This window comes from Micropterus dolomieu, linkage group LG06, assembly GCF_021292245.1.
Source record: "Micropterus dolomieu isolate WLL.071019.BEF.003 ecotype Adirondacks linkage group LG06, ASM2129224v1, whole genome shotgun sequence".
Lineage (NCBI taxonomy): Eukaryota > Metazoa > Chordata > Actinopteri > Centrarchiformes > Centrarchidae > Micropterus > Micropterus dolomieu.
In genome coordinates this window covers 27,966,584-27,982,718 of record NC_060155.1, presented here as the reverse complement: position 1 = coordinate 27,982,718, position 16,135 = coordinate 27,966,584, and the positions used below count along the sequence as shown (strand labels likewise).

The window sequence follows — 16,135 nt, the reverse complement described above, 5'->3', positions numbered from 1 at the left end:
AGAGACCTCTGGAGCTGTCATAAATAACTGGGAGAGTAAGAGTGATTCTTAGCTTTAAGAAATCTGATAACTTGCTTTTATACTAAAGTTTGAAATTACGAATAAATTACATGAATTCTCAATACTTAATTTTAAAATGGCACTTTGAGAAGCTTGATAAAAACCGGCCCAGAACACTTTGCCTCTGTTGTCTTCTGTGTTCCTGCTACCCCATTTGCAGTCACTGGGTGATCCTTAATCCCTCCCCTCCAACGCTTCATCCTATCCTTCCCCAACACTCTGAAATCATTTGAGCTGAACTCCAACACGACAGAAATGTTTCTACGGTGTTCACTTCCCCACAAATGTTTCTGATACCTGGACAAGTGGGCACGACTCTACGTACCGTTGTAACTGATGTTATCGTTCAGGCCCGGAGACACCAGCACAGTATCGTACCTCTCTCTCCCTCTCCTCCACTCCTCCTCCCTCCTCTTCCTCCACATCTCATCCCTCTGCCTCCTCCACTCCTCCTCCCTCTGCCTCACCATGCGGATCTCTTGCTCCACCAGTGACTGGCTGCTGAGGGAGCGCAGCTTGAAAAACGGATTGGACGAGAAAGTGCTCTCCTGCGTTTCCATTGACGCCGGCGCTGAGCTTAGGCAGAACTCAGACGCGCTGCGGATGATCAGATTGGAGGTTTCCACGACGATGACATTGGCAGAAGGCACCGTATCCAGGCTTGTTGGCCAATCGGAGAGGCCCCCGATGGCAGAGGAGAGTAGGCGGTTCCTGGAGGAGGAACTGGAGCAGTCGGGCTCCAGGATTATGACATTATTGGCTGTCATTTCATGGTAGAGAGACCGGGGAAGGGAAGAGGAGCAGGAAGGAGATGGGGAGATGGACAAGGTAGGGGTGCGGCAAGCTGGAGGTCTGGGTGGAGATCGTCCTGTCTGCAGAGTGGATGGTCTGAAACAGAACAACAGAAAAAAAACAATGAACAAGTTTCATTTGGGCTCAGATCTCACTCGCAACTCATCAAATACAGTTGCTTGGTCAGTGGCCCTACGTCTGTGTACTGAAGATACCACGATGAGACAAGATTTTATGAAATTTTTATTTATTTCCTGCATTCTGGTGAATTTTTGCTGCACCAAATCCTGGTGGAAATGTTTAAAACTTAGTTTTACCTAAAATCCACCAGCTTGTCCACAACAGGGGAACAAATACTCTGGAAAACGTCTACAAAAATATTCCTCCCAGACCATAATTCTTTGTTTCTCCTTCTTACACCCAGCTGAATAAAAGGGTCAAACCAACAGTAAAATCAGTCGCAGTGTGGACAGATGAGGCATATGTTCAGAGAGGCCGCCACCCAGAAGAACCCATCAATATTGAGGAATTTACATCATCAGGGACATCATACATCAGCAAATGTGTTGAAGATGTGGTGATCACTGAGACATTAAAAGCCTTCCCCAACAATGTTGGGGGTAACGCGTTACAAAGTAAAGCATTACTGTAATCAGATTACTTTTGTCTGTAACGCAGTAATGTGGCAGTTATTGTGCATCGCAGATTATGTTACGCAGTAATCCAAAAGTAATGTAACTAGTTACTTTCAGCAGTGAGTAATCTAGTAAAGAAAGGCATTACTTTTAAAAAAAAGTAATAATGTGTACTATATTACCTTTTTTTGAGTAACTACCCCATCCCTGTTCCCCAACTAGAAGGCCTGATCAAGGTTTTTACGCAGTGGCTGCTTTCCCTCCCGACTCTCCAGGGAGGAAACCATTAAAACACTCAAAACCCTCATTCAAATACGGCCACCTCCATTGTGTTTGCACCTGTTGTCATCTACGCAATAATTCTTAGTTGATCACCCATAACAGGAACAAAAATTGCACGTGCAATATTTCAGAATGCACAGGCAAAATGGTAATCTTAATTCGGGATGTTAGTAAATCGGGCCCTGTGTGTAACTCTGCAGTTCCCCTGAGCTATATGCGGCATTTTAGCCACTTTTAGCTCGTGGATTTTTTTCCCAGCCACTTTCAAGCTGGTTTGCAGACACAACAAACAGCTGTTCTCAGCAAAAAACGTTGACAGACAAAGTCAGTGTCCACCTGGTGAACATAGTGGAACATTTAGCCGCTAAAGAGCCAGATGTCTTCTTTTAAAAACAGAGCTCAAAGGAGTCTGTTGGATGTGCAAATAGGCAACTACTGTATTATTAAAAGTGGCAATGTTCTGTAATCTATAATGCTCTTCTTACTGCACCAAAATACTGCATTACACTGCTTTGTAGGATTTAATAATAGTTTTTTTGGTTACCTGGGTATAGTCAGGCCCTGTGAAATCATCCCCCTCTCCCTGCGGTGCCTTTCCTCTCTCTCCAGAGTCAGTCGGATCTCTCTCTCCACCGCGGTCTCTGTCTCCTCCAGGGGGCTGCGGTACAACGAGTCATCCAGGCCTGAGTCCTCTGAAGTGGGGGACAGGGTGGAGGACAGTGTGGGCTCCCTGGCTGCTGGTGGATGGATCTCCCTTTGAGAGAACAGGAGGAAACACAAGGTTAAGGTGGACTGAAACTAAAAGCAAACAGGACACATGAGTTGTTGTGTTTCCATTTTATTGTGCAAGTTTTATAGATGTAGGTGTTTTTTTATGGATCAATTTGTCTCTTCTGATTTACATGTAGATTTTAGGTTTTATCCACCACTATGGTGATAGAGAGGGGGTTTAAACGTGACAAGGGCCCCTATCTGGATGCAAACCAAGAGTGTTGACAGTTATGTAAATCCACAACACCCCTGATATTTCTTCTTTATAAAGAAAGAGTGTAGCTACGGTTGATTGGGATCAACTGCTTTGCTCATGCTTCACAAGTACTGGTGCGTTCATCAGCTGTATGGCTACCAACTGTCTCGTAACATCCAATCATATTCTTCCAGGTATGGTAACGTCCTTAAAGCATCTTCCTATTTTGATATCCCAGCTTTTCAACCTCATCTAAGTATCAAACCTGTTTTCACAATCTGTTCTCCTCAAATCGTCACATATGGACGAATGCTCAAGACCCATCTGCGTCAGTTTGTGACGCACTGGGGATCTCTATAGCGTCATGGTTCAACGCAGTGGGGGAAGCCCTGTAGCGTCAGTTTTTGACGTTAAAGGTAGGTATATGATATTTAACAGAAAAGACTAAGTAAGGAGGAGGTCGGGGTGGATGGAGAGCCAGAACGCAGACTTTGAGAACCAAGAGACCAGTGTTCATGTTCATGTGAGAAACAAAAAGTCAGCATTAAATATTTTTTTGCATAACATTAGTTAACTTACATGTTAACTGACGTACGTTGTTATTTTAAACCTAACCAAGTACTTTTTCTGCCTAAACCCAACCAAATTGCAACTTTCTAACCGGACATTGCATATTTATTGTTGCTAAGCGTTGCCAACTTGACCGCGGAGCCCTAAACGTCCAAAATGCGACACCAAAGGGCCTTGACCAAGCGTCAATATGTGATGTGAGTTGTGAGTGAGAATGTGTTGGTTTGCAGTAATTTGACTTTTCTCTGAAATTCTGGCCCTTCCACACATTTTAAATGTCCATATAACAAGTGGATGGAAATGTACCACACATCTGACATGCAATACTACACAAATTGTCAGCAGTTTTCATTATCCATTGAGCAGCTATTCTTTCAGACATCATCAAATGTCTTGTTTTGTCTGACCAATCTTCCAAAGTCCAAAAAATATTCAGGTTTACTGTCACAAAGGCCAAGAAAAGCAGCAAATCCTCACATTCAAGAAGATGGAACCAGAGAGTGTTTGCTAGTTTTGCTTAAGTTTCAGCTCGCTAATAAAAACAAAAGTTTTGCAATTAAAATCAATTGCTAAGCCGATTATTTGTGTCAATAATAAAGCTTACACAGTATACATTTGTATGCTAAGCTGTTTAATTTAAAAATGCTTAAATGCATAAAAAGAAAAGTAGAACTGTCAGAGCTTCCATTATTTCCTACCTGTGTTTGAGCCGAGGGCTGCGAGTGGGGGGGTACAGGGAAGTGTGGGTGCCCTGGAAGCTCCCCTGGGCTCTGAGCCCTGGTTTGGGAATTGGCTGACCTTTGACTTCTTCCTCCATCTTCCTCCACTGCTGGCGGGCCAACAGAAAGTCCACATGCTCAGTGGAGACATTTTCACTGAGGGTCTCCTGGTGGACATGGAAATCTACAGGAACCTGACGAGAGGGATGACGTTACGGGTTAGATGACTTAACATGTACTGTAGGTGACTGGGAGATTTTTTCAGTCTCAAAACGAACATTTGCAGGAACCCACCAAACATTTTAATAAAAGATTTCTGGTATTGTGACATCCCTACATGTGAGAATTAATTTGGTCCCTGTTTAACATTAATATGTATGAGTAGTGGATACCAATCGAGCAGGAAACATCCGGTCTGAGAACGCGGAAGTCCCTTTAAACCTGCTTTCTATCAAACGGCCTGCAGGGGGCGACTCTTCTGTCATCGTGACGTCACCTGTTGGTTTGTGGACTGCCGTTTTGAAGCCTCGAGTTTGGCCGATAGGGCGCCGCCATGTTGAGTTTTTGCAACCAGCGGCACCGGACGTGACCATATTTGGACGAGACGGTGGAGCTAACGGCCGTGTGCGGAGCTAGCTAGCTTGCTTAGCTAGGTGCATCTGTAATTCACGTTAATTGTCATTTTAACAGGGCTGATAACTTTGTCTAGTGAACAACAGTCTTAAAACTAAACTTACTCACCAGAGAAAGTGAACAGCCGACTCTTAATGAGCTTTTTCAACGGCACTGGTTAAATTTACACAGCGCCGAGAGTACGAGTCGCCTCTCGACAGGTCGCCATGGTAATGACTTGTCAATCAAAGATAGTCCCGCCCTGAAGCAATTCTGGTCTCTGTTCCTCTAAATGGGACCATAATTTACTAAATGAACATCATGCTGTGTTGAAGAAGACTTGAAACTGGCGACTGAGACCATAAACTCATCAGGAAAGTGTTTACTGAGGGAATAAATCAGCTGACAAGTCGGGTCATTTTAACATTATTTCTAATTCAGCCGGACTTCTTTTTGCCACCAGAGGAGTCGCCCCCTGCTGGCCGTTCAATGGAATGCAGGTTTAACGCACTTCCGCGTCGGCATCCGTTTGCTGACCGCAAGCTTCACGCTTGGTAAAAACCTAAGTTCATGGGGTGTGTTTCTGAAACACTTCCCTTTCAATTTCAGTGGTTTGATTGTCTCCCTGAGCCACACTCATCTTCTTACTTTTCTGTCGCACCTCTGACTCGCTTACATTTTCGATATGATGGTGCGCAACGTGATATTGCAATAACGGTATTGAGTAGGTGAGTGACGAGACACTTCGCTCGCGAGACGAGACAAGATTTTAACACTATTTTTAATAAATCTTCAATGCTGAATGATATGAAAAGAAAACACTTCTGGTGATTTTTTGGTGAGGTTTTCTGCTCATTCAGAATCTCTCCCACATATCTGTGTTCTCTGACATGGCCAGAAAAAAGTAATATTACGAGACTAACGTTGACATTTAATGAGAATTCATAATATTGTTTTAAAATTCTACAGCCCTATACCCTGTTGTGCATTATGTGATTCCTCCGCTGGTTATCACTTGCGGTCAGGTTGAAATCTCACCACAAATGCACACACACGGATCGGGCGGTGATGGCATATCACTGTTAAGAAAGACGCTGTGAGCATTTGCACAACAGGTGCAGCAGCATAACATCACTGATTATTTGAATCTCCCGACACTGCGACAGGATCGTTCAGGATGAACTGACAGCAGCCTCTCTGATCGGGAAAGTAATTCGTCAAAGCACAAACATATAACCTATAATCTATTTGCACATGATCCATCAGGGTAGTTTGCAAAAAATCTGCTGCAAAAATGTTTCTCGGTGTTGAAAACAAAACACCACTTCATTTTGGGTTAGAATGTTAAGATATGTTGCAAAGATGCAAAATCTTGGGAGATCTCGTGGCAGGATATCTCGTCACACCTCTAGTACTGAGTCAATATATTGTGCTGCACCCTTGGAGGATAAATGGAATATGTGCTTCTTGAAATCAGAGTTTGATCTCTATGTTGCATAACAAAAGGGGGAGGTCTTACCCTCCTGTCGGGGTCCGTGGAGCTGGCTGTGGAGCTGACAGAAGGAGACCGCAGGAAAAGATCTCGTCTCGACCTCATCTGCTCTTCATCATCGTCCCTCCTCCCCTCCTGCTCCTCCATCTGCTCCTCCGTAATAGTCTTTACTTCTGCCTCATCCTCTTCCTCCCCTCTCTCCTCATCTTCTCCTCCTCTCTCCTCTTCCTTGCTCTCTGCGTCACAGACGCTATCGTGACTCCCTCCGCCTGCTTCTTCCTGGCCGTTGACATCACAGGCCGCAAAGGACGCCCATTGGTCCTCCCCTGCGTCGCTGTCCGAGTACACGATAGCCAGCTCGGCTTGAAGGCAGTCACTGAGGTCGTCTCTGTTGCAGAGGTCGTGACCCCAGGCGTCTTGCAACATGGCCGCTGCAGGCTGCTCTGAGGCGTCTGAGGCGGAGATCAGGGGCTCTGATGATGAGGATGATGAGGGACACACTGGACTGTCGGATACGAAGAGGAGCTCTGTCTCTCCCATCAATCCGTCCTCTTCTTGTGTGTCTCCTCTTCCTCCATCATCGCCCTCTGTTTCTCCACTACCTTCACCCTCTCCCTCTGTTTCTCTTCTCCCCCAATCCCCAATGTCTGTTTTTCCTCTTCCTCCTTCTTCTTCTTCTGCCTTTATTTCTACTCTCCCTTCATCCTCTCCTTCTGTTTCTCCTCTTCCTCCTTCTTCTTCTGCCTCTGTTTCTACTCTCCCTTCATCCTCTCCTTCTGTTTCTCCTCTTCCTCCTTCTTCTTCTGCCTCTGTTTCTACTCTCCCTTCATCCTCTCCTTCTGTTTCTCCTCTTCCTCCTTCTTCTTCTGCCTCTGTTTCTACTCTCCCTTCATCCTCTCCTTCTGTTTCTCCTCTTCCTCCTTCTTCTTCTGCCTCTGTTTCTACTCTCCCTTCATCCTCTCCTTCTGTTTCTCCTCTTCCTCCTTCTTTTTCTTCTCCCTCTGTTTCTACTCTCCCTTCATCCTCTCCTTCTGTTTCTCCTCTTCTTCCATCTTCTTCTTCTCCCTCTGTTTCTACTCTCCCTTCGTTCTCTCCTTCTGTTTCTCCTCTTCTTCCCTCTTCTCCCCCCTCCTCTCTTCCTCCTTCACTTTCACCTCCTTCCTCCCCTCCCTTCGGCTCTCCTATCTCAAAAACAAGATAGTCGCACTCATCTTCGTGTTTTTTCCCATTTTCTCCCTCTGCAACCGGTTCTTCCTCCTGCTCATCCCTGATTGGCTGCTGCACCCCGTGGACCCCTGGGTAATGGAGTTCCTCAGTGTCCCGGCTGCGGCAGCAAAGAACTGAGTTTTCTCTTTCTGCATCTGTTAGCGGTGGCGATGAACTGATCTCCATGGTAACTGGATCTGTTGTGGGGGAGTTGTTGACGGGGTTATTGTTTCCCGAGCTATCGTCGTCTGTTAGCTCAGCTGTAGTCCGCCTTAGCCCGGCTGTGGCTCTCTGTGGACACAAAACACTCAATTAGGACACAATTTCGAGCAGGGCTGCTCAAATATGGCAAAAATCATAATTGAGATTATTTAACGGTTACTGAATGACTTAGGAAACATCATGCAATTATTGAACATTTAAAATTGGATGCTTAATTACAACAATATATTATGAATTATCCCCAAATCCAAAATATTATTACATTATTAGAATAATTTTAAACAGCATCAGCGGCATAACTCGTTACGTTACATAAAGTTGAAAATCGACCGTGGCGTTCTGTCGGGAGATGAAATCTGGTAAAATGGTCGAAGACGGGGACACAGTGGATATTTTACTAGCATGGCCCAGGTAAAGTAAGGCTTAACAGACCTGGTTTAGTATAAGCTATAATCATTTGTAAATTGTAAAGCTAGATGAAAAGTCTGCTAGATGCTAGGCTAATTTCTGCAGTGTAAAATGCTGTAGGCTTAAGCTGATAATGGTGACTAGCACGTTGTAGCAGTTATATCATCATGTTGGCTGAAGCTGAATTAAACATCACAGCGTGAGAGAGTTTGGACTTTTAGAGAGAGGCAAAGGACAGCGCTGTAAAGAAAAGGGTGCGCTGGATTTATAACAGAAGACAAAAGAGTGTCATTGCAAAACAGCAAGAAGCACAATAACTCTTTTTTTTTTATAATCGTTGGAAGTTAAAATTGAAATTGTGATAAAAGTTTAATTATCATTTTGAGTTCTCTAGTCAAAGTCATGAGGCAGTAATTTTATTTATTATTATATGTCCAGACGTACCAAAAAGCCTCTTGGAGCGATGCCCTAAACCCAACAGGAAGTCGGGCATTTTGAATTTTACGGCCATTTTTGGATGATTTACACACTCCGTACTTTAACGAACTCCTCCTAGGGATTTAGTCCGACCGACTTCAAATTTCTGCTGTGCCTACTAAAGGCATTGAAGATGAAAAGTTGTGCTATCTGTGAGTTTTCGTCTATGGGCGTGTCCGTGGCGTGGCGTCAAAGATCAACTCTTCGCCATGACACAGGAAGTTGTTGTAACTTCAGTGTACATGCTCACATCTGAAAATTTACGTGCTTGATAACTGTCCCACCCCGAAGACATCCACATGCCAATATTCATTTATATTCATAGCGCCAAGTGCTATGTAGCTCCACAAAGGGGACACAGGAAGTGACGTATAACACCTTCATGCAGCGTCCGAAGCGCATAGCAAATTCACAGCCGCACCGGCAGAGCTCCAGAATATGCAACGCGGCAGCCTCACACCCCGATGCGCTACACGTGCGAGGGCCTGCCCAACGCTGCTTGCAGCTTTAATTTTATTTATTTTTACACTGATTAATGAACTGTATCAAATGATTTGTTCTTTTGTAATATATTTGTAGCTTTGGCAATATTGTTGTTTTACATTCATGGCAATGACCATAGATTGAATTGAACTGATATCCCTATGAAACTTTTCTAGTTGATTACTTACATTAAGACAATATAAGATATTTTTCTGTATTGAAGGTTTTCTGAAATGTTTAAATATGCAAATTAGGCAGTATCTAATGAAATATGTGTTCATTTGATTGTGTTCATCTATTTCAAGAACTGAAATCTGAAGCCAGCTTCAAAATGTTTTTGCCTGATGAAGTACCGAAACGTTGTTAATATATATTTTTTGCAAGTTAGACAGTGTGTGGGAGTTTTCTTTGCTACATTTAAAAATTTTAAAGTCAAATTTATAAGATAATTTTAGAATTTTTACTTACTTAATTTGTATTTATTATTTCATAATTGTGACCTAAAAGCTACTTCCACTTGTATCTCAAAAGTTTGACTTACTTATTGACTCGTAATAAGATTTTGACTACTGCTGGATTCCCCATGAGTATTTATTTATATCCCTCTTGAGTTTTCATCTTTTTTTTTCTTTTTCTGGCTTCCATGCAATAATTTAATAAACAAAACTATGCAAATGTTCACACAATTTATCTTTTCATGCTTCTCTCTGCTGCATATTGATGTGATTCAACAGGAACATTTGGGAAACTGCTTTTGCTTTACGTTAAATTAGTCTTTTGTGGAATATATAAAAAGTACTTTGAAAGACATTTATTGCTTTGTCATCCCCCTTAATAATTTTCCACATTTTGCACTCATATAACAGGACTGGCACAACTAGCGTCTTACACAGTTTCAGATTAGCTCTTCTCGATCTGTTGTCTCTCTAGATGCTCTGTATTTGCATAGCGGCCTTCTAATCTTCCGACCACTCAAAGCGCTGTTACACTACATCGCATTTACCCATTCACACACATTCATACAGCGATGGAACAGCCATCGGTTCAGTATCTTGCCCAAGGACACTTCGACATGGAGCCTGGAGGAGCCGGGGATTGAACCGCCTATTAGTCGGCAAACCGCTCTACCTCCTGAGCCACAGCCCTCAATCTTCATCCATCCATCGCCAACCGCTTATCCTGCAGGGGTCGCGAGGGGGCTGGAGCCAATCCCCGCTGGGATTGGGCGAAAGGCGGGGTACACCCTGGACAGGCCGCCAATCCATCACAGGGCCACACATAGACAAACAACCACTCACACACACCTAAGGACAATTTAGAGCCACCAAATCAACCTAGTCCGCATCTCTTTAGATGGTGGGAGGAAGAACCCACGCAGACACGGGGAGAACATGCAAACTCCACACAAGAAAAGGCCGGGATGACCGGGGTTCGAACCCACGACCTTCTTGCACCACCGCAAAGCCCGTGCCCTCAATCTTCATGTCTTTGAAAATAAATGTCTTCGACAAAGCCTACAAATCCACTGGGACGATCATGTCAGTGCCGAGGAATTGATTAAGAGCATGAAACCACCGAGCGCAGAAGTGAGACGGAGGAAATGGAAGATGACTGCGCCCCAGAATGGAGAAGGGATAAAGGAAGACCAAAAACCACGTTGAGGCGTACAGTGGAGAAAGAGCGGAAAGAGAGGCGGGTTGGTAATTCATGACACGAAGCACAAGTGATAGCAGAGAGGAAGAGATGGAGAGAATCTGTGGAGGTCGTATGTGCCACAAGGCACGGAGGAGACAGATGATATAAAATAACTTCAAAACAGAACAGGATAATTATTTTCTTAAATTACATCTCTACACTTGTGCATAAAAACCCACTCATGCACTCAGAGTGGAGGAGATTAAAGTATATGACTGTTTCATGGGCTAAACTCAAGCCTGCGTGATGTTACCATGGTGGCAATGCGTTGGCTGTGAGTGGGTTTGCAGATTATTATGGTCTGTCGTTCAAGGCATGCGCTGGGGACATACGGGAGGTGTTGATATGGTAACACTAAGTATAGACGCAGAGGCAGGAAAAGCAAGCTGCTGAAGCCATTTCTCTCTCAGTTAAGTCACAACGTGGAGAGAATTAATCATATATCCAGTAGCAATAAAACAATGATCACAATATAATTTTATGTATATAAATACAATATAATAAATGTTCAATATATATCAATATAATATACTGTCAATAAATATTTGCTTTAATTCATTTTAATCTCGAACAAATTAGCACTTAATTTTTGTATTAAAATATTTATTTTGTTGGGGGGGAAAAAAGAGACCTGAAAAAAGATTAACTAATCGTATTTGTTGAAATAAGATAATAGTTTTAAATGTTCTAACTCAGACTTGTGAAGTTAGCCACTGTTTGGCATCAAGTATCACATTCTGACCATAAAGAAACGTTACACAACATAATTAACCATCTGGTTTCTTCAATTTTCACTCAGGAGCAAAAATCAGCCTTTAAACTTTAAAGAAATAACGATTTGACATATATCGTGATAATTATCGATTTCTAATGATATGAAATGTTTTTATCGTGGTAACATTTTTATATCCAGCAATGAGTCTTGCACGACGGTAATATTGATGTAAGTTAACAACTAAAATAGGAAAATTGAAAAGTGCCAAAATCTCTGACCGTGTTTGCTAACCAGAAAGCATTTACCTAAAATGACTGCAGAACATTCCCCAACCTCTGATGATTAAATTGAATTATTATTATTTAATGTGTAATTGTGTGCCTTAATTAGGTGCCTGCCTTTCTGTGTATCGAAAATAAAGTGCAGAGTCTTGTGTAATACTAATGTTGTGGGGTTACACAGTCACACTGTGGGGACTTGCCTTCCTTATGGGAACAAAATGCAAGTCCCCATAATTTAAATCAATCGTAGTTAGGGTAAAGACTTGGTTTAAGGTTAGGTTCAGTTTTAGTTTAAGGTTATGTAACATTGGAATCCCAGGCTGGACATTTATCACAACAACAGAGCAACGCTTTACGACACCAAAAAGACTCTTAGTAAAATATATAATGTGTATTGTGAGATCTTTGGAAGAAGCTAGCTCGGTCCTCTCAGTATGGATATCCTGGCATAGGCTGCAAAGAGGCCAAAAAAAGACGTCGGAGGACGGGAGGAAGAGAAAAAGAGTGACGGAGCAAGAGGCCGAACAAGAGTAAATATCGGACTGGCTTTCACTTAGGGCTGCACAATATATCGTTTTAGCCATCGCAATGTGCCCATGCGCAATAGTCACATCGCAGAAGAACGCAATGTCAAGCAAGTCAAATAAGCTCAACCACCTCAACTTTTTTGCTGATGTATACAAAAGGAAAACTTGCATGGTTCTCATTTTCCATGACTATTCTACAAGAGAAATCTGTCCAATGGAACATAATTTAATCCGATTTAATGGTTCTTGGATAAACAGTCTCTGCATGCACAGCGACCCAGCAATAACAATGTTGTTTAGCTGTCGTCAACAACTTTAAAACCACCGAAACTGTGGATTTGGTTGCAAAAAGAAAAGCAAACTTTGTCAAGCACTCAGGGGGCTGGTACCTAGCTGCTCTTTAATTTACTTTTATCATTTAGTTAAAATTATGTTTACGGCATTAATACTCAAGAAAGGATTTTTGCGCTCAAAAAGCCTTCAGACCTACCAAATCACCCAATAATTCTAGGATGCTTAGTTCATTTCAAATAAAAGCAACTGAAGTCATCCTGTGAAAATTCCTGTATTTTTTCATATCGCAATATAAATCGCAGAAAAGAAAACGTCTGTTTTTTTCCAATATCGTGCAGCCCTACTTTTACTTGTTGGCGTGAGCTAAAAGCTAAAAGACAATATGTGGGAAACAAAGATTATTGCCCCAGCATCAATGACACACGTTCATAACCATTGCGCAGGATTATCTTTATTGTCCACCGGCCAAATTGCTAGTGAGTGCTCAAAGTGTACCAGCCACTCAATGGATAAATTTACTAACCATCTGCATATTTTACCAGCTGGTGCTAATTTTGCACCAATAATACCTATATATACATGCCAACAGATGTCACTGCGCGCACGCTTAGCGTTATTTTCAATATAGCCAAATGTTCAGTTCTCACAACGTGTCACAACATCTGGCTAAGGATTGGAGTTATTAGTTGCACAGCAGCTCTCAGCTCTAATCCAGCTTCCTATCACTGCCTGCCTGGATTTGAACCAGCGACCTTTTGGATTATAGGCGGATCCCTCTAACCTCTGTCTACTTCCCTTTGAACTTCAGATTTAAAATGTATGCAAAACGATTTTCTACATGGAACTAAATTGCCGGTAAAATAAATTAACTTCACCTGAAACGTGTGTCATCATCAGCATCATCTCATCAGACTGAAATCAAATCAATTGGCTGTATTGGCAGGACGTTTTAGTTTAAACATGTTGCCAAAGCAGAAAGTCACATATAAACAGTTAAATTAAATTATTAATAATAATAATTCTGATAATATTATACAAACAACAGAGGTTATTTATTTCCTCTATTAGTCTGAGTTTCCACTGGCTCTCTCTCTCTCTCTGTGGTGGGAGGATTACAGAGCAGCTTTAGGCATCATGTGTTTTATAAAAGATGATGAATAAGTGAGGGCATGTTGCCTCATCAGTAAGCAGGCACTCATTTTGTTCTATTATTTTTCTATTCTATTCAATCATGTCTGTTCTATTGTGTCATGTTCTCTTAGTTTTTACCATCAAAGCAGAGATACAATAATAATAATACTAAATTGTATTTGTAACAGTTTATATTTAAACAAATCCCAAGGTGCTTCAGATTTAAAACAGGAAAGTGCTAAAAATAAAACATATAAAGCACAAAAATAAAAACAATAGGACAAAGCAAAAGCTCTCCTAACAAGGTTTAATTTGGTTGGAGTCTTCTGTGAAAATTCAACATGGAGCTTAATCCCAGATCAAATGTACCTTAATGGTCTTGAATATTGTCTCCTGGAGTTATATTAAATATATTTATTGTCTTGGGCTGCAACAAGAAAAATAATCAAGACTTCACAATAAAGTATTATCATTATTATTCTCTTCCTCATCATCCAGTGCAGTTTCTAATGATGGCACTATGTTCTGCTACAATATTAAACTCTGTCAGAGGAGTGCCGAGCCACTGGTGTTATATAAGAACAGCATCCTAAAATCGGGCAAAGCACCAAAATCGTGACGGATAAGCGTGCATATACAGAAGCCAAGAAAAACGGGGCTTTGATGGTAGCTCAAGCAAAGCCAAAGCCTCGCGCGTAGGCTACATGGTGACAGCCCCCCCAAAAAAAAACACGTCCCCAAATCTCCACCGCGCGAGCAGGAGGCCATAAACCCCGGGTGGGGGAGGAAAAGGTGTTGTTGTTTATTATAAAGACGTTGTTGACGCGTGTCATCGTTTATTTACCTACCAACAGCTTCCAGCACAGCAGCCAAAACGAGATCATCTCCAGGCGGCCGCGGCGCGCGCATTCCTCTCCACCTGTACCCAACGGCAGCGCGAGCAGCCAGGCGGCTACCCGCTGGCGCGAGGAGGGACGCATATACAAGCTGACGGGTAGCGGCGCGTGTGTGTGTGTGTGTGTGTGTGTGTGTGTGTGTGGTGGAGAGAGGTAGAGAGTGAGGAGAGAGAGAGAGAGAGAGAGGAAGGTTACATCGACCTGGTCTATTATGTTGCCGGTGAATTAGAGCAGAAGAGATAAATATGTATTGGCAGACTCTCTCTCTCTCTCTCTCTCGCTCTCTCTCTCTCTCTCTACCCCCCCACGCTGCACGCGAGTGCTGCATCCGGCCGTTCCCGCCCTCCAGGCTGCAACACTGTAAAACAGCCATCGTAACAAAGCGCGCCGGCCGCGTGGCAAGTAACGCTCACTGATTACACGGTTTGATTGGATGCGTTACGGTGACGTCACGATTTGGTGCACTCTTAAAGTTCCCGTGAAATCAAAATCTGTGTTTTAATTGTTTTTAAAGCCTTTGCACAGTCCATCACCAAAACACCCGTATCTGGCCCATTAATGGTACTCTTGATGGTATTTTAGAGTTTGTCATTTCCTGGATAACCATTTTGAAATGTTGATGACTCATCCTGCACTGGGGGTGATTCGTTTAGCGTCCAATAAAAAGCTTCTTATCAATGCCACCAGAGCGTAATGTTTCCGGGGGGCAGACGGGGTCTCTGGACAACAACACAACTTTATTTACTTACTTTATTTTGGTTAAACTGTAGGTAACTGATGGAGAACATGTGTTCTGGTTCATCCTCCTTTGCCTAAATGTGAGATTTACGTAGTTTGCTGATGAACAGATAGTTTTACTTGTTGCTGAAGTAATAGCTAACTCCTGCTAATTAGCTGCTGTTATCTCATTAGCTCAGTTAGCCGTGCAGCTAGTGGTCATATGAGCTGATTCTGCTGGACTTGGGCTACGTCATCCACACTACTGCGTTTTTGTTTTAAAACTCCTGGGTAGCGTATTAGTGTGGACACACAAAAACAGAGGACTTTCTTTCACATTCGGCTTCCTGATTCCTTATAAGGCATGCAAAGCTAGACTCGATGCTCCTGACATTGGTTTTGTTTTGGTATTTTTATTTAAATATTTTGTAGGTCCCATGTGGCAGAAGCGGAAGTGAGGGGCTCTTTATACAACACTAGCAGCCTATGTTAAGCCTAGAGAATATTTACGGAAGCACAAAGAGGCCATACATTCATGCATTTTAATTACTCTGTTTTCCAGTGATAAAGAGTTAAATTTTTCTCGATCTCAAATTAACAAGTGGTGTTTTCCTGAGGTAATGAGATGATTTTCTCAAGATAACGAAACTTTGTTTTCCCAAGATAACGACATAATTAATTTGAGAGTTACGAGAAAACATTCATTGTGATAGAACGCAGATGAAGCTGTAGCCTTGCAAACCTTCTTCTTCTTAGATGACGTGACTATTGTTCTCGAGATCTCCAATTAAGTTTCATTATTTCAAGAAAATGATCCCTCAGTATAAGAACATTTGTTATCTAAAGATAATGACACAAATAACTTGAGATCTCAAGAAAACAAAGTAAATTAGCTTATCACGTGAAAACTAAATAAAAAATAATAGTAATAATGTAAGGCCTCATCGAGCTCCT

The 16,135-nt window shown here is 42.3% G+C and overlaps 1 protein-coding gene across 1 annotated transcript in view; it reads right to left on the bottom strand.

Moving 5' to 3' along the window:
• Positions 1-14,548, bottom strand: part of LOC123972540 — a 30,356-nt gene extending 15,808 nt beyond the window's left edge. The window contains exons 1-6 of the mRNA XM_046052065.1: positions 14,417-14,548; positions 7,284-7,626; positions 6,379-6,602; positions 4,005-4,219; positions 2,314-2,523; positions 508-948 (exon numbers count right to left, since the gene is read on the bottom strand). Of these exons, the coding sequence (XP_045908021.1) occupies positions 508-948; positions 2,314-2,523; positions 4,005-4,219; positions 6,379-6,602; positions 7,284-7,626; positions 14,417-14,548 (1,565 nt within the window). The remainder of the gene's footprint in view (positions 1-507; positions 949-2,313; positions 2,524-4,004; positions 4,220-6,378; positions 6,603-7,283; positions 7,627-14,416) is intronic.
• Between the last annotated feature and the right edge of the window lie 1,587 nt (positions 14,549-16,135).